This window comes from Vidua chalybeata, chromosome 3 (genome assembly GCF_026979565.1).
Source record: "Vidua chalybeata isolate OUT-0048 chromosome 3, bVidCha1 merged haplotype, whole genome shotgun sequence".
NCBI classification, from domain to species: domain Eukaryota; kingdom Metazoa; phylum Chordata; class Aves; order Passeriformes; family Viduidae; genus Vidua; species Vidua chalybeata.
In genome coordinates, this window is record NC_071532.1 from 46,497,953 (window position 1) to 46,521,620 (window position 23,668).

Here is a 23,668-nt window from a genome sequence, read left to right on the forward strand (position 1 = left end):
AACTATCTGAAAAACGTATATAATAGACCCTCAAAATAGAGCGGAATTAATTCCTTTGTTGTAAGTGACTCTAAGTTCCGATTTTCACGATACTGTTTCTGATCTAATTAAATGAGAAATCTGCTGCGGCAGGAAGCTCACCTAAGTGCTCTAGAGAGAGCTCACACGTCTAGGCAAAACATAGCCACTTGCGGAAGGTAAATAACAGATGTTGTTTTTCCTTCTTACTTAAGTGCTACTGCATCTGCCGCCTCTCCACCCGTGGAGCCCGACAGCTCCAGGCAGGGTGAGGGAGCAATGGGCAGCGGCGGTGCCACCGGCAGGGCGGGTGGCAGTGCCCCGCAGCTCTCCCCGGACACCGGCACCCATGCCCTGCCAGGCTCCGAGCCCTCAGCAAAGGCACTGCCGCCCATCGCCCCCACGAGCCGCTCCTCATAGCGCCCCAGGCCCGTCTCCGACCCCTCTCCCGGCCGAGCCGGGGACAGCGCGGAGCCGCCCCGCGGCACCGCCCCGCCCGGGCACGACTCCGGCGCGCAGGCGCAGGGCCGCCTCTTCCCCGCGCACACCGGCGGAAGCCGCGCAGAGTGCGGCCGTCCGCAGCCCGTCTGCCGGGAGCGCTCGAGCCCCGCGTGTCCCCGCTCCCGCATTCCCCGTTCCTGCATTCCCCCCACTCCGTGCGGAAGGGATGGCGGGGGTAAGCGCGGCCCTGCTTGCGGGGCTGCTGGGGAGGCTGGCGCTGGTGCTGTACGGGCTGCATCAGGACCGCACCATGCGGGTGCGCTACACCGACGTCGACTACCGGGTGTTCACGGACGCGGCGCGGCTGGTGACCGAGGGGCGCTCGCCCTACCGGCGGGCCACCTACCGCTACACGCCGCTCCTGGCCTGGCTGCTGACGCCCAACGTGTTCCTCGCCGAGGCCTTCGGGAAGCTGCTCTTCGTGGCCGGAGACCTGGCGGCTGCTGTCGTCGCTTACCGGGCCCTGCGGCGCCGGGGGGCCGCCGCCGGCCGCGCCTGTGGGTGCTGCGCCGCCGCCTGGCTCCTCAACCCCCTGCCCATGGCCGTGTCCAGCCGGGGCAACGCGGAGGCGCTGGTGGCGCTGCTGGTGCTCGCCACCCTGTATTGGGTGGAGGCGGGCAGCGTGGGCAAGGCCGCCGTGTGCTACGGGCTGGCCGTGCACATGAAAATATATCCCCTGACCTACGTGCTGCCCATAGCGCTCCGCCTGCGCACCAGGCCGGGCCGCGGGGAAGGGGTGCTGGATGCGCGGGGTGACAAAACGGCAAGGGTCACGTTTATGGCACGCCTCTGGCACCTTTTTGTAAAGATGCTGAACCGCGACGTACTACTCTTTGGAACAGTTGCCGGATCAGTGCTGGCTGCCTTGACTCTGGCATTTTATCACCTCTATGGCTGGGAGTTTTTGGAGCACGCCTACCTCTATCACCTGACTAGGAGGGATATCCGTCATAACTTCTCTCCCTATTTCTACATGTTGTACTTGACAGCAGAGAGCAAATGGAGTTTTGCCCTTGGGCTCACAGCTTTCCTGCCCCAGCTGCTTTTGCTCCTGGTCATTTCCATAGAGTTCTACAGAGACCTTGCCTTCAGTTGTTTCCTACACACCGCTATTTTTGTGACTTTTAACAAAGTGTGCACATCCCAGTACTTTGTCTGGTATCTCTGCCTTTTGCCCCTCATAATGCCTAGTATTAAGATGTCCTGGCATAGGGGCGTGCTGCTTCTCTTTCTGTGGTTCATCGGACAAGGCCTGTGGCTTACTCCTGCATTCTTTCTGGAGTTCAAAGGATATAACACTTATTTATTTATATGGTTAGCGGGCTTGCTTTTCCTTTTAATTAATAGCCTCATAATTGTTCAGATTATTACACATTATCAAAAAGGAGCACAAGTTGCAAAAAAACTGAAGCAACGGTAATAAATGGACCAAAATCCAGAAACAGCCCTACTGTCTTTGGTAATGCGTCACATATCACCAGCACTTCATCTAACAAAAGCGCATGTAAGTTGTACTAAAGCACATTGTGTGTAGATGTTACTGTTTCAGGGCCATGAGAGCACTGATTGGCCTCAGTTACCCTGAGCAGCCCCAGTCCTGCCCTGAGCAGTGTCAGCAGGTGTACCTCTCTCCCGTGTGGGTCTTGAAACTGCATTGCAGCCTTCTCTCCAGCACTGCCTCCAGCTCTGTCTTCCCGCTCCTGACTAGAATCCCTGGGGGTATCCTGGACCAGTTCACCACTTAACCATCTCTGGGGCTCTGGTGAATGGCCTCTGCCCATCTGCACTGACTGTCTTCACCTGCTGCCTCCAGAGACAGTGGGGCTGTGCCCTGCTCTTTGACCCACTCTCAGTTCCTGCTCATACTCCCTTATGGAGTAGCCCTGGCACCTTTTTTCTCATTCTCAGTGTTAGCCTGTTGAAGACCTTGGCCTTTATCTAGAATAACACAGAAGATAATATAGGTGGAATTTGGTTATAAAATTGGAGTTTGACAGTTTTGTACATTCCAGTAGGTCAGTGGGGTGTTTGGCAAGACAATCGCTCAACATTTACAGTGGGGTGTATTTTTTCTTTTGTTTCCACAGTAATATTTTAGCTATGCACTGTTTATGGCCTGTACCTGGACTTTATGTCATTAACTCTTTGAGGCTTTTAATTTATTTTAGAATTCAGATATGCTACTCTCGCTTATTTTTGCATATTCTGTTCTGTTTGAATTTTTGAATAGATTTATTTCCCTTGCCGAGGAGGAAGATTTTCCCATATACCTGTCTTGCATCACAGAAATGTATAAAGCTTATATATTTGTTTCTTCCTGCCAAGTTCCAGAAAAGAGGCCACTGCCTTAAATTTCAGTTAATGTATGGTTATTGTGGGTGTTCACAGTAGCAAATGCAGAATTAAAGTAAACTTAGAATGGCACCTGTGTCCCAAAAGCACTTGAGTTTATACCAAAACAGTAATTGGAAATCTTGTTTCTCAGTGATTCTGTTTCTCTAATATTAAAAAGAAATGAAAAAATGAAAGGAGTTGAGGAAATTGAGCAGTTGCCAGAAGAAAAGGGAAGCTTTGAAGTAGGAAGCTCTACAACTTGTCAAAACACATTTGTTCCCATAGGAGACACAGGAAGATTTGGAATTGAGTGCCAGGTGATAGTGATAGGAGAGCAGAGCCATTTTGGAATGGCTCTAGAACATCCTATAAGAGGTCTGATGTACACAGCTTTTGACATAGATGGAAACTAACAATGTATTTTAATAAAATCTAGTTTAAATAGGCATATGCCAAATAGAAGAAATTGCATATTTGCCTGATCTTTTAGTTACATCCAATGCGAAATTGAAACCCCTACTGTGTAACATAGAGCCTGGCTTCAAGGCAAAATAACTTCAACTACTTGGTGGAATTCCCAGTGATGTCACTGGGAAAGGGTGTGGCCAAGTGGATTTGCCATGCTGCCTCTGAACCCTGGTGGTCTCCTGAGGCAACCCTCTTCCTCTGGACTGCACTGACTTCCAGCTACCTCACTTACAGGATTTCCTTTCCTGGTTGTAGTGCTATCTTGTGAGATGGAATTCCGGTATTTTAATCTGTGAACTTTTTCCTTTGCTTCTCAGCCCCACTGAGGTGGTTACATGAAAGGAGAGGAAACCCCTGAGCCCCTACAGCCCAGAGCCAAAGGGCATGTTATCAGGAGATGTGACCATGTCCTTATATCACTCTGGCTCAATTTAGACGTTCTGATGTGTTAGAAGGATGATTTCCCTGTGATTTCCATGGTCAGAGTATTGAGGGGTGTTTCTGCTCCCCCACTGCAAAGCTTTTTTCTGCCATCACTTGCCTTCAAGCTGTGAAAATCCTGACAGCCTCTTTGTAAATCCAGAAACTGGATAAGGCAATGGATATTCTTTTACTGTCTTGGATATTTGGGGCAGACATGGCACTGATTTCCTTCTTTGTCTGGGATGAAGTTTTATAGCACCAGCCTGTATACATCTTCCACTAGAGGTGTATCAGTCAAACATAAACATAAGGATAAGCCACTTGCACACAGTTTTATATTAATCAGCAAGACGTTTTGTTTGTGCTGTGAGTGTGTGAAGCAAAATCATCCCATGTGGCTTTATTCTCCAAGGCAGAGTTGGATATACCCAGCTTCAGCAGAAGACTGAAGAGGCTCTTCTAAGCAATACTTCTGCTCACCCCATCCTGATGTCCAGGCAATGGCTCATTTTCCTTTTCAGCTGATATTCCATTATCTGTTACACATTTTTCTGTTGCAAAAAGTGTGTTTTCTTCCCCCAGAGCAATGTTCTGTATCGCTTTAACAGACCTACTTATGCTGTTTGCAGACATTTCCACACCTCTATTTTTCCCTTCCTGTTGGCAAAGAAAGTGAATGCAAGCCAAAAGACATTTCTAACCTCAAAAACCTTAGACAAAAACAAGCATTTTAAATTCCTGTATTCATGACAGAATTGTAATTTTTTTAGGTAATAAGTAATTTCCTTATGAAAAACATATTCTTGACTTGTTAAAGCTACATAATTTTGAGAAGGCAAATTTTTCAGCGATTCTGCATCATTTTTCAGAATACGAATTCTGAAGCAGCAGCAGGAGCTGAAAGGTACCTTCCCTTTGCAGGTCAGTACCAGTCCTGCAGTGATGATTTGAGAAAGCCATGCATAAACAAGTTATAAAAAGGCTTTTAGAAAAATCTAGATTTACAGTCATCATTTTAATAATCCAGGATGAGTCCCTCTTTTTACAGTTGTTTTCTAAATCACCCAAATGTGTTTGTGATTCAGAAGTAATTCCAGTGACTCATAAAAAGCTGGATAATAGAAATACACTGAAGGAGACAAACCAAAAGATATTTGAGAGTTTAGGTCTTGCAAATTGTTTTAAAGAAATTATTCCATAGTTTAATGGAATTTAATTACTTTATTCATTAAAAAAAGGGTTAAAAGAATTTAATGGAGTACCAAATATGTTATAGTTCTTGAACAAGTTATGGTGAATAGTTATAATGCCCTTAAAATTTACCAAATTCATTTCCGTTTATTGCTTTTGATGCTGTTCAAATTATTTTGCTTGATAACTTTGTGTCCATTTATCCTCTGGTAAGTAGGAACTGAAGTTTCTGAATGTTAGTGTTCCTTCCTTACCATGGGTTGCAAAACTGTAATGCAGATTGCTTTGCTTTTAAAAGGTTGAAATGCCCATTGAAGTGTGTCTCATCTGCAGATTTTTTTTTTTTTTCACATTGCACTGAAAGCAGCCCTTAAGGACAAAGTACAAGAGGTGAAAGAGGGAAGACAAGAATCAAGAAAGGTCTTGATTCTTTGTCTTGATTTTTACACTGTAGCCTGTTGTCCAAAGATTCATGACTGGATTCTCAGGTGACTTCAGGCAAAGCTCAGCATTTAACAATGATTTGCTTCAAAGTTTATAAATGCAATTATTAAAAAGGCAGGGTAAGCAAAAATATAATAATAAACATTTCATTCTGTTTTAGTGTGAGAATGCTGAATTACCATCTTATTAAGTATCTTTTTTGTGTGTGTGTTACTTTCATTGTATTGACTCCTATAGTACTAAAGAAAACAATTAGATGTGCTAAACTGAGCTCATCAGTTACCTGTTTGCAAAGAAACCATGAAGCTTTTACATTTAACAGCAAGGGGAAACTTCAACATTTTTCATAACATTGTATAGAGAAAGTAAATGTTAAGAGAGTAAATTATGAGCAAATGGATTGCTTTTTTTATCTGAGAAGAATGAGTCATTTGCTTCAAAAGGGCTGCAGAAATACATAGTGAATACAGGGAACCTCAAAATATATGAGGTATTCCTTATATGTTTGCCAAAGACAGATGCAGAATGCATGTCCTAATTATAGCAGCTTTATGGAACAGGATTACCCTGAATTTAGGACAAACCGTGTACTCAGGCTGAAACCCAACCACTCAAGCAATTTTCTTGCTTAAGAGCATATTTATGTGCACTATTCTTACAAGCCCAAACATATACCTGCACATACAAGAATCAAAAAGAAAAGTCCCAGTCAATACACCTTTGAATAACATTTTTCAGAGCTATGCTCTGTAAAGCAGGTTCCTTAAATATTTCTTATATTTAGCGCTCAGAATCTCTAGTGTCTCTAAAAATGAATTACATCCATTTTGATGCATACGGAAAATAAAATCATGTGCTGCAGAGATCTTGAGATGTAATAGACACAATAAAGAACGAACTAATTATGTATTTGAAGGTGTACATTCCACCGGTATCCTGATATTCTTCATTATAAAAATCTGCACTACTCACATTTGTGTAGGAGATTTGGTTCAGGCTTTATGTATAATGAATGAGGTCAGAGAGCTACATTTTATACTAGTGAAAGTATCAGAAATACAACATTTTCTTTTGATGCAGTACCATTGTTTTGAGGTTTATTTTAATTATATTTCTTTTTATAGAAGACATTTATAAGACATTCATAAATCGATGTAACAAATTCATGCAACTGTTGCATGCATTTTTAATAGAATAAATGGAATATCTCTTTTTCTTTAGTATGGTGAAGAAGGCCAAAATTTGTTATTTTTTTAATGGTATAGGTTGACAGTACTTTGAGCAGAATTCCTCATGACCCCTTTCTGGTACATACTGAGAGTGGTAGGGGCTTCTGCAGAAGAGGTCGTTTACTGGGCTGCGGTCTTACTTCATGTGTAGATAAAGGTTTAGCTGCAGTCTCTCATTATTCTTAGAGCTTCACTTTCAGACATTAAAGATCTCTTCAGATAAAACATTTCATAGCTTGCACATAAAGAAATTACACATAAGAGATCCTCCTTATTTTTCATGGAAATTGGTGGGGAAGCCAGCTAGAAAATCTGTGGAAGAAATGTCGAAAAGAAATGTCTGTATCTGATTAGCTACAGAAACAACTTCAGCCTTGGAAATCAGCTGACATGCAGGCAAATTGGGCAATAAGCCCATACTGTGAAATTCCCATTATTTATATGAAGGGTATTCAATCAAAAGTACTTTCCCATTTTACAGGAGGAAAACGGGATCTTGATAGCAATTGTCAGGGTGGATGAATATATCTTTCCTTCCTTCACATTATCGTAAGAGGGTCTATAGAATATTATATGCTGCAGTAGCACTTGTGGAGTTGTACAGGTGTGACTTGCATAAGCTATTATTAGGCAATATTGTTGGTGTAGCAAGAGGTTAGTAAGCAGTTACTCTGAAACTGCTTTTTGAAGGTTAACTCAATTAAAATCTGATTCCTGCTTCACAAGTCAGCAGCTATGTTAATTGAGATGGTACCGTTTTGACAGTAATTTTCCAAAGAAAACTGCACTCTGTGGCCCATATGCTTCCACTCTGTGCAAAAGAACATTAATCCAAATCCCCTGGTGATCTGAGAGTCAACATTTTTTTAATCTATTCCATGTTCTTCCTACTGATCCAATAGATTGAATTAGTCAGGAAGCAGGCTTGGAAAACAAAGTAGGATTATCCTCCCCTTATTTTCCACCCTACATAGTGTGAATATGTTGAATAATTAAGATTACCTTTTGGAAGAACAAAGTCCCATTTGAGCTAGGTGTTGGAGTATTTTGTTAATATGAAGTATTTTACCCAAATGCACCTGAGAAAAATCTGACTGGTTTGGCTACATGGACTTTTGTCAAATGATGATAAAGCTACTGAAAATTTATGTCAGCTTCAATATTAGCACTATGTTATCATATCTTTCTGAGATGTATGTGTGTGTGCAAAACGGGGTAACTAAAAATAGCAATGCTTGTAAAAGAGAACAAATGCTGTATCACAGAGAATTAATAATTAATTAATTAATAATGTTGTTCCCACAGCTGGCACCTTCGTGAAGAAAGTAGCACTTTTTTTATACACAGTCTGGAAATTCACGCGAATAACAAGTACTTCACCTTAAAACTGTCAGATGTATTTGAAAATAGATTTTAATTACCATTAGCACTTACAAGTTTAGTGCTGGCATCAGCCAGCTTGTTAATTCCAGCACTATAGGAACTGAAGCCATGACCAATTTTCCTTCATGCTCTAATATATTGGCTGATTAAGTATAAGAAATTTTGTTGTTCAAAGTTAGCCAAATGTTGTTTGTTCACTGGAAAGAAATACTGCATGGCCAGGACCAACATTTACATATGCAGGATGGAGAAAAGTGATCAAGAAGCAAGGGCAAAAAGTGAGGCCCCAGAGACCTTGCCTGTTGTCTTGCCTCTGCCACTAATTTATCATTAAGAAGTGATTACAGCTTGCTGAGCTGTTTGCCTTTGCCAGTTGTGATGGCTTGATACATTTATTGACACCTTATTTGAGCCACAATGTCTGCTAATCTATTTCTGTAACACACTGCTGTAAGTGATTGCAGTCTTGTTTGAAACAATTATGAGTCTGACTGGCAATAAACTGTAAACACTTAACTAAAGACATTCTGATTACAAAATTTTCTCCTTTTTTTTTGCATATATTTAAACTTTTTTTGTGGGATATGTTGGGCTCTTATGTGCATTCCAGCACTGCATTTTTAGGAGAGGGTGAATTACTGTTGAAGCTAAATGAAAATCTGGAATCGGATAATAGAATTCATCATAAAAAGCTAGACAATTTAGGAAAATAATTTAGAAAAATTATAGTGAGCTGATACCGTAATTAAATAAGATTTTATTATTACTGGTCTGCTTAGATTGCATTAGAAATTTATATTGAAAATGTATTGGGAAAATGAAACAGCAGACAACTCTGCAGCTGGTATAAATAGCTACCTCAGATGTGACAGATAATGGCTCAGGAAATTTCTGTATATCCATAAAAAATATATTATGCTGTTATCCAAGAAAAAAGTTACTAGTTGTGCAGCATTATGAAGGCGAATTACAATTCTGCATTCATATACCTGGATCTTTCTCCAAAGCTTTTGTTAAAAGAAGCACAAACTACCAAATTGAAATCTGGACCAGATGTGCTGTGCCAGGAGCAGTTACAGGGAGCTCTACATTTGCATCAGCCTTGCAGGCTTCCTGAGCAAGTGCTTGCTGAGAACTGGAGGCCATATCAGTGGTGGGAATGCACAAATGCAAATTTCCCCATAGCGTGCCCAGAAATGATTTCTCTGCAGTCTTCAGGTACTCAGATATTGCTTTGATCTATACTATATCACTGTATATTTCGCCTCATAAATCTGTGCATATCTTAAAGATATATATGTATATATACCCTGTATAACTATATATATATCCTCATCTGTAATACTGCAGCAGCAAATTCAGGGACTTTGTGCCCACCCTGACTGGGTAAACATCTGCTAAGGATATAGGAAGAGGCCCCTTTTGGTTTACAGGGACATGTCAGTCAGGCCTGAGAGTGAAGGGGTAGATTTGTGTGGATTGAACTCCCTCTAGAAGGAAGGGGGGAAGTTCTTAGCTCTCCCCAAAAGACAGTTTGGCCTTTGCAGATTAATTATGAAAGAAAATGGGGAATAAATCTTCTCCTAACGTTGGAGACACAGGACACAGGGTGCTAAGTTTCATGGCTGTGGAACAATTGATGCAAATACATAGAACAATATCTCAGGGGCTGTTAAATACTAAAACCATGTTCTTTGGGCTTGGGAATTCAACAAGCTGCAAATCATGGTGAACTAGGGAAATATTTCTAGGCAAATCTCACCTCTGTCTGTTTTTCCTCTGTTGCTGGCTATATTTGGAGACGGATACTGGTCTGATCCATGATGGTTGTTCATAGATTCCTAACCAGACAAGTGTCCCTAGCAGAGCACTCCCATCACCAAATGTGCTTCATTACTTGGCTAGGCCCTTTATCTGACACACCAAGCTGTGTCAGATAGACCCTCAGTTCTTGGCCTGGGTCTCTGCTTGTTCTTTTCTTCCAGAGCAGATGCTACCAGAGTGTGCCAGTAAACCAAAACTGCACCTTGTTTCACTGGTATTTCACACATGACAGCTAGCAGCTAGTAACAGATCAATAGGTGAGAAGGGGAGAAAATGGAAATCAAAGCTGACAAAACAGATCTGTTTGATTGAAAAGAGGTGTTTTTAGCTGGCCAGGTAACTAAAAAACAGGTAGATTGAGACAGCTTATTAGGCCAGGTTAATTCACACAAATTAAAAAGCACACCAAACCCCTGGAGCTTGGCTGCCATATCTCCCAAAAGGAAATCACAGCTTTAATGGGATTTCGCATGTTTTTGATGTGGAGAAAAGAAAGTTTGGGAGTGTGACAGAGAAACAGATAAACTGGCACAGCTCCAGCTACCTGTACTAATGATGGCTTGTGTAATTGCAAAATAAAATTAAGATCCAACCCTTAGCTGAAATTGTCTTCTGTTTTAGCAATAGTTTACCTTTAGCTCTGGAATGATATGTACTGCTGTCTAGGATGATTAGCTTAGCCTGTAGTTTTGGCTGAAGAAAATAAGTGATTTTTTTGTCAGAAAGTAAACCCTTTCTACAGATTACTGCAGTTGACAAAGCATGCAGTTAAAGAGTTTGGCAGATTTGCCATCTAAAACATGATTTAAGTAAAGAGGGAAAAGCAGCATTCCAAGCATAGCCAATGATGCCTGGCCTGGATTGACCTATGCTGAGAAATTGTTTTATCTCAGGAATTCAGGCCAGGCTGAAAACAGCTGTTGTGCTGGAGAGACTGGAGGTCTGGTCACACCTGGGCTTGTGGCAGCTGTCTTTGGCAGGTCCAGGCTCCTCAGTGACATTTCCTCCAGGTATTGTGCATGTGCCTTGTTGCACTTCTTCCCTCTGTCTAACCTCAGCATGGCATCTGCTGACTCACAGGGAAAGCAACAGTCACATTAGCCTCCTGCTCCCCATCACTTCCCTGTGAGAGCAGCCAAGCATGCCATTGAAATGTGACTTTGGGCAAAAGGAATTTGCTTGTGTTCCCAGTGTTTTGAATGTAACAGTTAAAAGAAACTTCACTGTATGTGATATAGCTCAAACTGCTCATATATTACCTGTGTGACCACAGCCACTAAGGCAATTATTTGCTGTGACAGAACTCTCATCTGAATCCTGTGTTTTACATTTGATGATGAGAAGGGGAGTGGTTTGGGAGTGAGTGATAGACATCTGAAAAGACTTTCGGCCGATCAGCCATTTTGGTTTGTTTTGAGTCTTAGTTCCCACGAGAGACAATTTTCCCACAAGTTACTATTTTGGTTCCCACGGCATATAATTTTCCCACAGGTCACTATTTTAGTTCCCACGGTATTCAATTTTCCCACGGAGTCTCCTATTAATTTATGTTTAAATTCTAGTTGTTCTTTTTATTGTAAAGCCTTTTAGGTTGTCATTCTCCTTTAAAGTTTACACAGTGACTTATTGCGAAGTTGCCTATTCAGTTAAATTGATACAAGTTGTTTATAGGTATGGGTCAGTGTGCAAGTAAGCATTCCCACAAGGGAAAAGTTAAGAAAATTAAATTGAAAGACATACCACAAGACAGTCCATTGGGGGAAATGTTAGAGAATTGGGACCATGATAAAAATTTAAAGGAATTGGATAAGATAAAAATGATACATTATTGTATTGAAATATGGCCACAAAAGAACATTCAAGAAGGACCTGTTAATTGGCCTTGGTATGGGTCAAAAGAAAAATGGTTATGTCTAGCTTTAAATAAATATGTTAATTCAAGAGAAGTACTAGACGAGGAAGAAATCAAATATGCAGCCTGTTGGCTGGAAAATGAAATTTGGGACAAAAAGGTTTGAATGTATAGGGTGGGTAAAGAAATAAAAGAGGGAAAAGAAGAATTTATGCAAAAATGGGATCCATTGGATTATCTTCCTTCTCCAGTACCCCCTCCTATCCAACCCAAACCCATTCCGGCCCCTCCAACATCCCTCCCTGCTCAGCCTATTTCCCCTCCTACCTCTTCAGGGCCCCTCCCTGCTCAACCTGTCCCCCACTCTACTCCATCAGCATCCCCTCCTGCCCAACCCGCACCTTGTCATACTCTTCTGACTTCCCCAACAGTCCCCACTCCAGTAGTTTCTCCCATGCCTCTCTCCATCCCTGTCACCCTCTCTCTGCCTCCCACACAAAATCTTACACAAACTCAACAGAGTAGCTTGGAGGGGGTAGCAACTCACAACTGTGAGTGCGAAAGAGTTGTAAGACCAAAAGAGAGGATTGCAATCTCAGGTAATCATCATTATAACACTAGATCACAAGCTGAGAGGAGCTTCCAAAAGGGGGAAGCAGGAGAAAGGTTATTACCTTTAAGAGAGGTTCCGATGGGAGGTGTCCAGGGGGGAATTGGTTTTATAAATGCACCTTTGACGGGCTCAGAGGTGAGAAGTTTTAAGAAAGAACTTAAACCCCTATTGGAAGATCCTATAGGAGTTGCTGATCAAGTTGATCAGTTTTTAGGTTCAAGTACATACACTTGGGAAGAAATGAATTCTATTTTAGGTATTCTTTTTTCTTCAGAGGAAATGCACTTTATTCGGGTTGCAGGCATAAAAGCATGGGAGAAAGAAAATAGGGCCGGGCCACGGGGTGAAGAAAAGATGCCTCTCACTCCACCTGATTGGAATCCAAATAGGGAAGAAGGCCGTAGAAATATGAATTGTTATAAATCTTTGGTTATTAAAGGTATCCAGGGAGCGGTCCCCCGGACTAGTAATGCAAAGTTGGCCTTTGATAGCCAGCAGGAGAAAGATGAAACCCCAAATGCCTGGTTAGATAGGCTAAGGCAAAATTTCCAATTATATTCCAGTGTGGATCCAGAGAGCACAGAAGGGAAAGTGTTGGTAAAGGTGCAATTTGTAACTAGAGCATGGCCAGGTATTAGAAGGAAGTTAGAGAAGATAGAAGAATGGCAGGAAAAAGGCATGAATGAATTGTTAAGGGAGGCACAGAGAGTTTATTTGAGGAGAGAGGAAGAAAAGATGAAATCGAAGGCTAGAATTATGGTTGCAATAGCTAGGGAGAGTCAGGACAGAGAAAGGGAAGAGCCGAAGGGAAGGGAAAAATCAAGGAAGGAGGAGATTCGAGGGCAGGACGCAGACTCCTGGGAGGGGAAATGTTTTTATTGTGGTGAAAAAGGTCACTTTAGGAAGGCGTGTAAGAAATGGAGAAAAGACAGGAGGCTGTACAAAGAAACGGAGATTGGAGAAAATGATGATTAGGGGTGTCAGGGGCTCTATCCCCTGGGGAAGATGGGTGAGCATAAGTTGGAGCCCTTGATAAATTTGGAAATAGGTCCCCAGGGGGAAGAATTTGAATTTTTAGTTGACACTGGGGCTGATAGGTCATGTGTTTCACGGTTCCCAAAAGGTTGTAAATTGAGTCAAAGGGTGTGTAAAGTGAGAGGTGCTAGTAATGAGCCTTTTGAAGTATCGGTAATAGAGCAAGTTGTGGTTAAAGGAAATTCAAGAGAAGGATATGTAGATTTGTTATATATACCTAAATTGGAATGTAATTTATTAGGTAGAGGCCTACAGGTGCAATTAGGAATAGGGGTAATCCCTAAAGAGGGAAAGATGGTAGCAGAGATGCTGGTTCTCAAGTTGGAGGATGAAAGTGAAATCAATAGCGGAGTCTGGGCAGAGGGGGGAGGCCGCAGCCTACTCGATATACCCCCCATAGAAGTAAAAATGAAACCAGGAACTTCACCAATCCAAGTAAAGCAATATCCTATTTCAGCCGAAGGGAAACAAGGACTAGCTCCAGTTATAAAAGAATTTATTAAAGATGGAATACTAGAACCATGCATGTCTCCCCATAACACGCCAATATTACTGGTAAAGAAATCAGATGGTACTTACCGATTAGTCCAAGATCTGAGGGAGGTGAATAAACAGACGATTTCACGGTACCCTGTAGTAACCAACCCGTATACACTTCTAAGTAAGGTACCACCGAAACATGCACGGTTCAGTGTGATAGATTTGAAAGATACCTTCTGGGCTTGCCCTCTAGCTGAAGAAAGTAGAAGTTGGTTTGCCTTTGAGTGGCAGGATGAGGAAACAGGTAGGAAACAACAACTCCAATGGACCCGGCTACCCCAAGGTTTTACAGAATCCCCAAATTTGTTTGGCCAAGCTTTGGAAGAATTATTAAGACAGTTTCAACCAGTGGGAGATACCCAAATTCTGCAATATGTTGATGATTTGTTGGTGTCAGGGGAACAGAGGGGACAGATTCAAGCAACAACAGTGAAATTATTAAACTTTTTTGGGGAAAAGGGTTTAAAAGTGTCAAAAAAGAAACTCCAATTTGTAGAACAGGAAGTGAAATATTTAGGTCATCTAATTGGGAAGGGATATAAGAAATTAGAAGCTGAGCGAATTCAAGGGATCCTCTCCCTACCTGCACCGAAAACAAAAAGGGATGTAAGGAAATTGTTGGGGTTAATTGGATATTGTAAATTGTGGATTGATGGGCATACTAAACTAGTCAAGTTCCTGTATGATAAATTAGTTGAAGAAGAACCTCTAGATTGGAATGAGGAAGATGAGCAGAAGTTACAAGAGTTGAAAGAAAAGTTAGTGACAGCCCCAGTTTTAAGTTTACCTGATTTAGACAGACCCTTTGAGTTGTTTATAAATGTAGAAGAAGGTATTGCATATGGAGTATTGGTCCAAAAGTGGTGTGGAGATAGAAAACCAGTAGCTTATGTGTCCAAGTTATTAGACCCGGTGGTTAGAGGATGGCCTACATGTTTACAATCAGTGGCTGCTACTGTAGCTCTGGTAGAGGAGGGATACAAACTAACATTTGGGAGCAAAATCAAAGTGTATACACCTCATGATTTGAAAACTATATTGAGTAAGAGAGCAAGTCAGTGGATTACAGACAGCAGGCTGTTACAATATGAATTGATGCTAACCAATACTGAGAATTTAGAATTAGCCACAACGAATGTTCAAAATCCAGCCCAATTTTTGTATGGAGAGCCACAAGAAAATTTAGAACATTGTTGTATAGAAGTCATAGATTTGCAGACCAAAGTAAGGGAAGATTTGCAAGAGCAGCCATTACCAGAAGGAGAAGTGTTGTTTGTGGATGGTTCTTCCAGGGTAAATGAGGGGAAGAGAATGTCAGGATATGCAGTAATAGATGGTAAGAGTATGGAAATAATAGAAAAAGGGAGACTTCCAGCAAAATGGTCTGCACAGTGTTGTGAGGTTTATGCTCTATTAAAAGGGCTGCAGTGGTTAAAATACAAGAAAGGAACTGTTTACACTGACTCCAAATATGCCTATGGGGTAGTACATAAGTTTGGTAAAATCTGGGGAGAAAGGGGGCTTATAAACTCTAAAGGCAAGACCCTAGTCCATGAAAAGCTAATCAAGGAAACATTGGAGGTTCTCAAAGACCCTTTGGAAATTGCAGTGGTACATATAAAAGGTCACCAGAAAGGAACTTCTAAAGAGGTGCAGGGCAACAATTTAGCAGACAGAGCAGCTAAAGAGGCTGCCTTAGAAAAAGAAGAGAAAATCCTGCAGTTAGTCAATCTGGGGGACAGAGATAATGAAGAAAACCCAATTTTTAGTGAGCAAGAACAAAAGGAGTTGCTAAAACATGGGGGAATTAAAGATGAAAAAGGGAAGTGGATAATGCCAGATGGGAGACAGGTATTAAACAAAGCGCTAGCCAGGAAAATTTTGGAAAATTTGCATGCTTCAACCCACTGGGGAACACAGGCCTTGTGCGACCATTTTCTGTGAACTTATGTATGCATTGGAATATTTGAAGTAGCTAAGATAATCACAAGAGATTGTATGATTTGTCAGAGAGTAAATAGAAAAGTAATGAGAAAAGCCCCACTGGGTGGAAGAGAATTGGCCCAGAGACCTTTCCAAAATGTCCAAGTCGATTTTACTGAACTTCCCCCAGCCCAAAGGTTTAAGTATTTATTAGTGATAATAGATCATCTGATATTGCAGCGCGCCATCACGGGGCGCGCTGGGCGGCGAGAGCAAGGGTGCGACCGTCCCCCTGCGAGTTCTGCAATCCCAGCTATCGGCAGGTTCGGCGCAGGGACAGATAACGAAGACACGGGTCTTGGGGGAAACCAGAGTGTATTTATGGGATGGACGAGATGGAGCCCCAAGACAAGACTTGGGGGGTGAACAGAAATTTTATACAGTAACTCAGGAGGAGGGGTGCAGGAACATTAACCAATGAGGGTAAAGCTGAGGAGTGGTCTAAGGTGGGACTAAACTATTATAAACCTATCAGGAGAACTAGGGGAGTGGAATAACACAAAGTAACAAATAGGGTGTCGAGTATAACAAAATAGACAAGGAACACTCTGGAAAGAAGGGTAAGGATAGGGAGGATTGACAAGGAACATTCTGGAGAAGAGGGGTGGGGAAAGGGAGGACTGACAACTTGAAATGGAGGGGGTTAGGGAGGACTTGGGGAAGATTGGCAGCTTGGGAGAGGAGGGGATTAAGGAGGAGAACGGGGGCAGACATGAACTTCATACAAAACACACCACATCTCCCCCTTTTCTTTTATAAAAGTGGAGGAGAGCTCTAGAGTTAAAATAGAGTTAAAATAAATTAATAAATGAACAGTACAGAATTCATGTATCAAATACAACAAAATTCCTCATGTAACTAATACAACAAGATTCATACAAATCATTATAATAACAAATTAAAAATGATCATAAAAAGATAAGCTAATCACAATTATAACGTATTTGGTAAGAATCTTCTTCACGTAAAAAACTTAGTATAAAATGAACAAAATCATATACATAGGAAGGATCAGTATTAAGAACTGAAGTGGAACTTGGGGGTACATCATTTTGAGCGGGAGCTGGGCTTGAAGCTTGACTTATCTGGAGATCCACAGAATCTGATTTTCGGGGGTTTGATGACTGTCCGAATAAGATTAATTTTAAATTTTGCGTGACGAAGAGTGACTCTGGAGGTCATTCATCTTGTGAGGCGCGTTCTGCAAATGGGGAGGTGGTCTTCCCAACTTTATTTCCTGTCTGACGTGCAGTCATGACCGTTGGGCCTGGATCAGTAGTTATTAACTAAAGAGAATGACTCTTCTTTCTATAATATATGACTCAATAAACAAGTTATTAAACTTGACGCTTACGAAAGATCTAAGGCAGGGACAAAGGAATAAAATTTAATTTACTGATTCCTTCCCTAAATAAAAACCATATTTTAAATTATTGAGTACCAATCAAAATACTTTAAAAGTCAAATATATAAAAACAACACCCCTCATTGTGACCACTGTGAATATTGTCCCTTTGCGGGGCCCTTCGCAAAAAAGGGGCAATATCCAGAGCATGGGGGAGTGTATGAAATCAACTGAACTATAAAAATTACAAAATTCATTAATAATTTGGAAATCAAAAGGAACATTGGGTATGGTTAGACTAGGGAAATGGATAGGGAACTTGGGCAGTCACTTCTGCATAATTTTATTTTTATTTACATTTAATTGTTTATTTTTAATTTCATTCTGATGAAAATAATTTTTTGCAAATCTATGATCTGGAAAGGTCTCCGTAAAGGCCTCGAAGGATCGAGACCCTTAGGGAGATCTCACCAAAAATTGAATTCCAATCGAATTTGAAATTGGTTCAATTCACAAGCAAATTATAATTATATTAAGGACTGCTCCAAGTATAATGGGGTATCGGTGAAGGGATGGACCTGGGCGCCGCCATCTTAGGGGGAAACAAGATGGCGGGTTCCCGGTCCAGGTTTCTGGCTCCACCTTCCTCCAAAGGAGGTCCCTCCAGAAGGGGGAGTGGTCTCCTAAGAAGGGCGGTCCTCTGACGGGAGGTCCCATAGGCGATCCTCCCCCCAGAGGAGGAGCCAGAAGAAGGATTAGGGAATGGTCCAACCCCAGCTCCCAACAGAGGGGACTGACCTACTACACGAAATGCGTGTAGTGGCCTCTGCGGAAGGGGTGGGGCTGGCGGGAAAATCGGGGCCGGAAAAGAAGGGTTAAGGCGGGAAAGTGGACTCCAAGAGGCGCGGCCATTGCCATCTTGGAAAGGGATGCCGGGTACACTGCAGTTCCCTCGAAAGGTCTGAACAGTGTCCGGCGGGGCACTTGGGGTGGTGTGGCCAACACCATTCCCAAGGGAGGATAGGGTAGGGTTTTGGGAAGTCCGAGGGACAAAGGGCATAGGGTGCTTCACAGAAGCTACAGGGGAATCTACAGGAGAGGGGCCCGATGCAGCTGGAACTCGACGAGGTGAATGAGGGTTGGGGGCCTCTCTTACAGTATCTCCCATAGTTACTAACGTGTCTCCGTTTGTTGTTGAATTTCTGTCCCATTTTTGTTTTTTCTGTCCCCTCCACCCTCATGGGATGCCCCAATTTCTTGGGGGAGAGCCCAGAATTAGGAAGAGAGGGCAGAAAAAACACTCTCCTAATAAGAAAAATGAATCCTCCCAGGATGTCCCAATTCCTTTTGTAAAAACTCCGTGGAGAAAAACTCAGGAGGGTACCCTGTGGTTTCCGCAAGCTCGGCCACAGCTTTTGGAAACCAAAACCACCCGCCCCTCAGGGGTATACCCTGCTTTGGTTCGCTTACCCTCTGAGCCCAGGTGATGGAGGATTTGGAGATTCCTGTTAGGGTGCGCCGAACTGATGTAAAGCCGATAAACTGGGGACCTTTTCCTTCCCGGCTTGGCACCTCCAGGGACCTGGGTGTTCCCGGTGCTTCAAGGCCCGTCCCCGGAGCCTTGGGCGCGGCCACTATCGGTCCCTGGTGCGCTCGTCCCGGTGCGAGCGCCTTGCCTCGGCTCAGCCCGACGTGAGCCGTCCATCAAGCCGCCTCTCTTCGTGCCTGGGGTAAGTCCACCCCGTCAAGGCACAGCCTGGGGTGGAGAGCACGCCGGCAAGGACGATAGAGAGAGTCCTGGAGCCTCAATCTTCTCCGCTCGGCTCCTCTTAGGGCCTTCGGCAGAACTCGTTGATGGTTCCGGTCGCTGATGTTCTTCTTCCCCTCTTCCTCCTTAGTGAGGCGGGTGCCCCCACAGATTGGCCTGTTTATTTTAGAGGACGAAGAAGGGAACCATCCTCTGCTACCATTTGTTGCAGCGCGCCGTCATGGGGCGCGCTGGGCGGCGAGAGCAAGGGTGCGACCGTTCCCCTGCGAGTTCTGCAATCCCAGCTATCGGCAGGTTCGGCGCAGGGACAGATAACGAAGACACGGGTCTTGGGGGAAACCAGAGTGTATTTATGGGATGGACGAGATGGAGCCCCAAGACAAGACTTGGGGGGTGAACAGAAATTTTATACAGTAACTCAGGAGGAGGGGTGCAGGAACATTAACCAATGAGGGTAAAGCTGAGGAGTGGTCTAAGGTGGGACTAAACTATTATAAACCTATCAGGAGAACTAGGGGAGTGGAATAACACAAAGTAACAAATAGGGTGTCGAGTATAACAAAATAGACAAGGAACACTCTGGAAAGAAGGGTAAGGATAGGGAGGATTGACAAGGAACATTCTGGAGAAGAGGGGTGGGGAAAGGGAGGACTGACAACTTGAAATGGAGGGGGTTAGGGAGGACTTGGGGAAGATTGGCAGCTTGGGAGAGGAGGGGATTAAGGAGGAGAACAGGGGGCAGACATGAACTTCATACAAAACACACCACAGTCTGACTCATTGGGTTGAAGCATTTCCAACTACAAGAGCTACAGCGGGAGTGGTTAGTAAGATCTTACTGGAACAAGTTATACCGAGATATGGTATTGTAAACATTATTGATTCAGACAGAGGGCCACATTTCACAGCCAAGGTCCTACATCAGATAACAGAGGCTTTAGGAATAGTATGGAGACTTCACACCCCGTGGAGACCTCAAAGCTCAGGAAGAGTGGAGAGAATGAACCAAACCTTAAAAATAACACTCACCAAATTGGTGGAGGAAACAAAAATGAACTGGTTAAAATGTCTTCCATTAGCACTAATGAGAATAAGGACAAAACCAAGAGCCGATATTGGCATTTCTCCTTATGAAATGATGTTTGGGTTGCCATTCCTAACTGTCTCAGACCACACAGGGACTTACGAAGAGGGAGAACAGAGCACAAAGAAGTATGTACAAGTGATCGCAAATACCTTAGAAGAGTTAAGGAAAAATGGATATCTTCCCCAAAGCACCCCAATTGACTTTAAAATTCATTCGTTTCAGCCGGGAGACTGGGTTTTAATAAAGGTGTGGAGAGAACAGCCATTATCTCCCATGAGGAGGGTCCCTTCCAGGTTCTCTTAACTACTGAAACTGCAGTAAGGACACAAGAAAGAGGATGGACACATATCACAAGAGTTAAAGGTCCGGTACAAGCTCCCACCGAATGGACAGTGGTCAATACATCCGACACAAAACTGACTTTAAAGAGGAAACCTCAAGAGAAGTGAAATAAGAAGAAGAGCAGGGTTTTAATCTATTATGAACTGTTCAGATGTTATTTATTAATTGTTACCTATTATTTAAATAATTATTCTAACTTGTTATTAGTATTAAAAGTTAAAATTGTTTGTATTGAAGTATTTATTATGACTCAAGTCAAAATTTCTGGTATTTTTTATTGCAGATCCCAAAGAATAGAGCATCCTCCCACTCATTTAGTAATCAGGCCCTAAAAAGAAACACTCAAGTCAATACAAGGAGGGAAGTAAGTCACTGCAGGAGGAGGTAACGGTAAGATCACATTACAAGGGGCAAGACCGGGTCAGGATACACTCTTGCCACAAGGCAGATACATCACAGGCCTTCCCAAAGGGGGGGTAATAATATGGAGGTTGGGAGAGTGCCCTGTACCGGACCCTTGTTGCTGTTAGCACTGCTAACAATAACAAACATCCAGGGAAGTCAGATAGACCCCTGTGATAGATGTTACTATCCACTTTATGCAGGAGACTCTCGGAGTGCCGTCCTAAGAATTCATACAAATCCGAGTCCCAACTGTATTGACTTTTTACAATTAACAACATGTGTAGAGGACGGTACAACCTATTGGCTCTCCGAAAACATAGGAAATCATAAACAAAAACTGTTGGGAGAATGCCCTACAAGGAAAAAATGGATATGTTTGGAGAAGAAGCCAGAGAAAAAGGAGAAAGCAAAAGAGGTTCACGAACCTGACTTTATAAAGGAAAAGGAAGTGAAAGGGGTGATAAGAAAAGGAGCAGGACTCAAGATTCTAGGTGGGAAAAATCTGTTTTTAGACCTAGTTAAAAAGATAAGCCATGAATTTAATATAACTAACTGTTGGATTTGCGGAGACACTAGAACAGCAGAAATCTGGCCGTGGGAAGGAATTGCACTGAGTCCAAAAGAGATCTTAAAGTTAATGAAGAATAAAATGAGAATCCAAAGGTCATCACCTGTGCAAGATAAAAGGAACGATGAAGAAGTATGGAATTTAAAATCTGAGGTAGTTGGTGAAGAATGTCTGTGGAGGAAAGGATCCTCTAAGTTCATTTCATATGTGGGTGAGTTATCCTGTAAACGATATCTAGTTACCAACGACACCCACCAATGGTGGATTCCTGGGGCTTCCCACCTTTATTGGTCCAGAAAACAAAAACAGGGATGTTCTTATATTCAAAGGGAAAAGTTATATGAATGTATTACCAGAGATCCCAACCCTTTCCATGATGATCCCCAAATGTACAAGTTTTGGAGTAAAAATGGGGTCACTTCTGTAGAACATCATAAATTCTGGAGAGCCCCAAATGAGTTATTTTGGCTTTGTGGTAGAATGGCGTATGTAATGTTGCCTAGAGATTGGACAGGAAGTTGTACACTAGGTATTATAAAACCTTTTTTCTTTTTACTGGCCAGAGACGAAAGTCAACATCTAGGAATCCCCTTATATGATGAATTAAAGCGTAAGAGAAGAGACTTAATTGGTGGTTCTCAAAAGTGGGGGGAAGAAGAGTGGCCTCCAGAAAGAATAATCGAGACATATGGCCCAGCCACTTGGGCCCAAGATGGGTCATGGGGGTACCAAACTCCCATTTATATGTTAAATAGAATTATTAGATTACAGGCAGTGTTGGAAATCATAAGCAATGAAACAGCCATGGTCTTGGATCTAATTTCTACCAAAACCGCCAAATGAGAACGGCTATCTACCAAAATCGATTAGCATTAGATTATTTACTGGCAGAAGAAGGAGGGGTCTGTGGTAAATTTAATTCATCAGAGTGTTGTATTGAAATTGATGATTATGGAGATCTTATAAAAAACATTACAACCAGGATTAGGAAATTGGCACATGTCCCAGTCCAGAGATGGAGCCCTCTAATAAAACTAAATTGGTGGGATAACCTCTTAGGGGGAGAATGGTGGAAGAAGGTTTTATTGATTGCAGGAGGTGCCTTAATAAGTCTTATTCTACTTCCTTGTGTAATACCTTGTTTAATTCGGTTGATAACTAACATTGTGCAGAATTCCCTAGAGAGCTTAAGCAGAGAGAAGATCGAGAAGATCATGATCATACAAGAAGATAAACTGAGAAGGAACTCCGAAACTGCCAAGAAGACCTATGAAAAGTACCAGAAATTAAGAAAAATTTACCAAGTTTATGATACTCCTGTTTAAATTAAAGGATCGATGCGGGCTAAAGCCCGATCAAAGATTTAGAGGGGGGAGTTGTTACAAATAAACTTGTTTTAATAGGTGGGAGTGGTGATGGGTAAATTGTGTTGGGTGGGTTGTAGGTAATTGCCAGTTGATGTAACCAATTGTTAATATAATGAATTGTTAAATTGTTAATGTAGTGACTGGTTGTGAGTTACTGTTAGTTAAGTAAATGCGCATAGTTGTCACAAAGTTTAATATGTACTATTAGTTAAGTGGTTGTGCATAGTTGCCAATCAGGGGGAGGAGGCCAGGTGCATCGGAGAGTGATATCATCAGTCCAACCTGCTATTGGAGAAACAGACCAACCAATGGTGCCTCGAAGTTCAGGAATGATTGGCCAGAAATGCACCATCTTATAAACCAATCAAAGACCAGAAAAGGAGCCAATCAACCAGAGGATCAAGAACGCACCAATCAGCAGTCTCCAGAGACTTTAACAACTCCGGGTGCTGGCCACCCGGGGTCTTTCCGCGGACTTTGTAGCCAAGGAAACACCCTGTGCCTGTGCACAGTTACTGTTGCGAATTGTTACTCTCTGGCTTGCTGCTGAGGTCCTGGGCTTATCCTGGGACCTCGTCCTCGGTTGTCTGTGATTTTAATAAACAGGCCCAAATTTTTTTAACATATTCCGGCTCTGATTCGCCTGTTTTTAACAGTAGCACATTTTCTGTCATTTGCCTGCAGACAGGCTATCTCTTGACAGAGACTGCGTCGTTTGCTTTTGTTCTCCCCGGCCGCACGCGGCTCTTGGGAGCCCGGCTGTGGCGTAGCTTCCACGTGCTGCCGGGGTTTGCTGCTGCGGGTTCCCAGACACGGCTACCGTGTCCCAGGCGTGTGGGCTGGCCAGCCTCTGTTACCGTGCGCTAGGGATCCAGCAAAGAAGTAAGGAATTTGTCCATTTACTCTGTGCTGGGCTGGAATGGTTTATTGGTCACGTGGCGGGTTCGA

General features: G+C 42.8%; 1 protein-coding gene across 1 annotated transcript; it reads left to right on the forward strand.

Annotated features, from left to right (window-relative positions):
* The first annotated feature begins 574 nt into the window (after positions 1-574).
* On the forward strand, positions 575-2,943 carry PIGM (phosphatidylinositol glycan anchor biosynthesis class M). Its single transcript, XM_053937371.1, has one exon. The coding sequence runs from the start codon at positions 686-688 to the stop codon at positions 1,937-1,939; it is 1,254 nt and encodes a 417-aa protein (XP_053793346.1). The 5' UTR covers positions 575-685; the 3' UTR covers positions 1,940-2,943.
* The last annotated feature ends 20,725 nt before the right edge of the window (positions 2,944-23,668 follow it).

Bases quoted from the DNA above. Each gene is read 5' to 3' on its own strand.
- PIGM (XM_053937371.1), top strand. From the start codon at position 686: ATGGCGGGGGTAAGCGCGGCCCTGCTTGCGGGGCTGCTGGGGAGGCTG.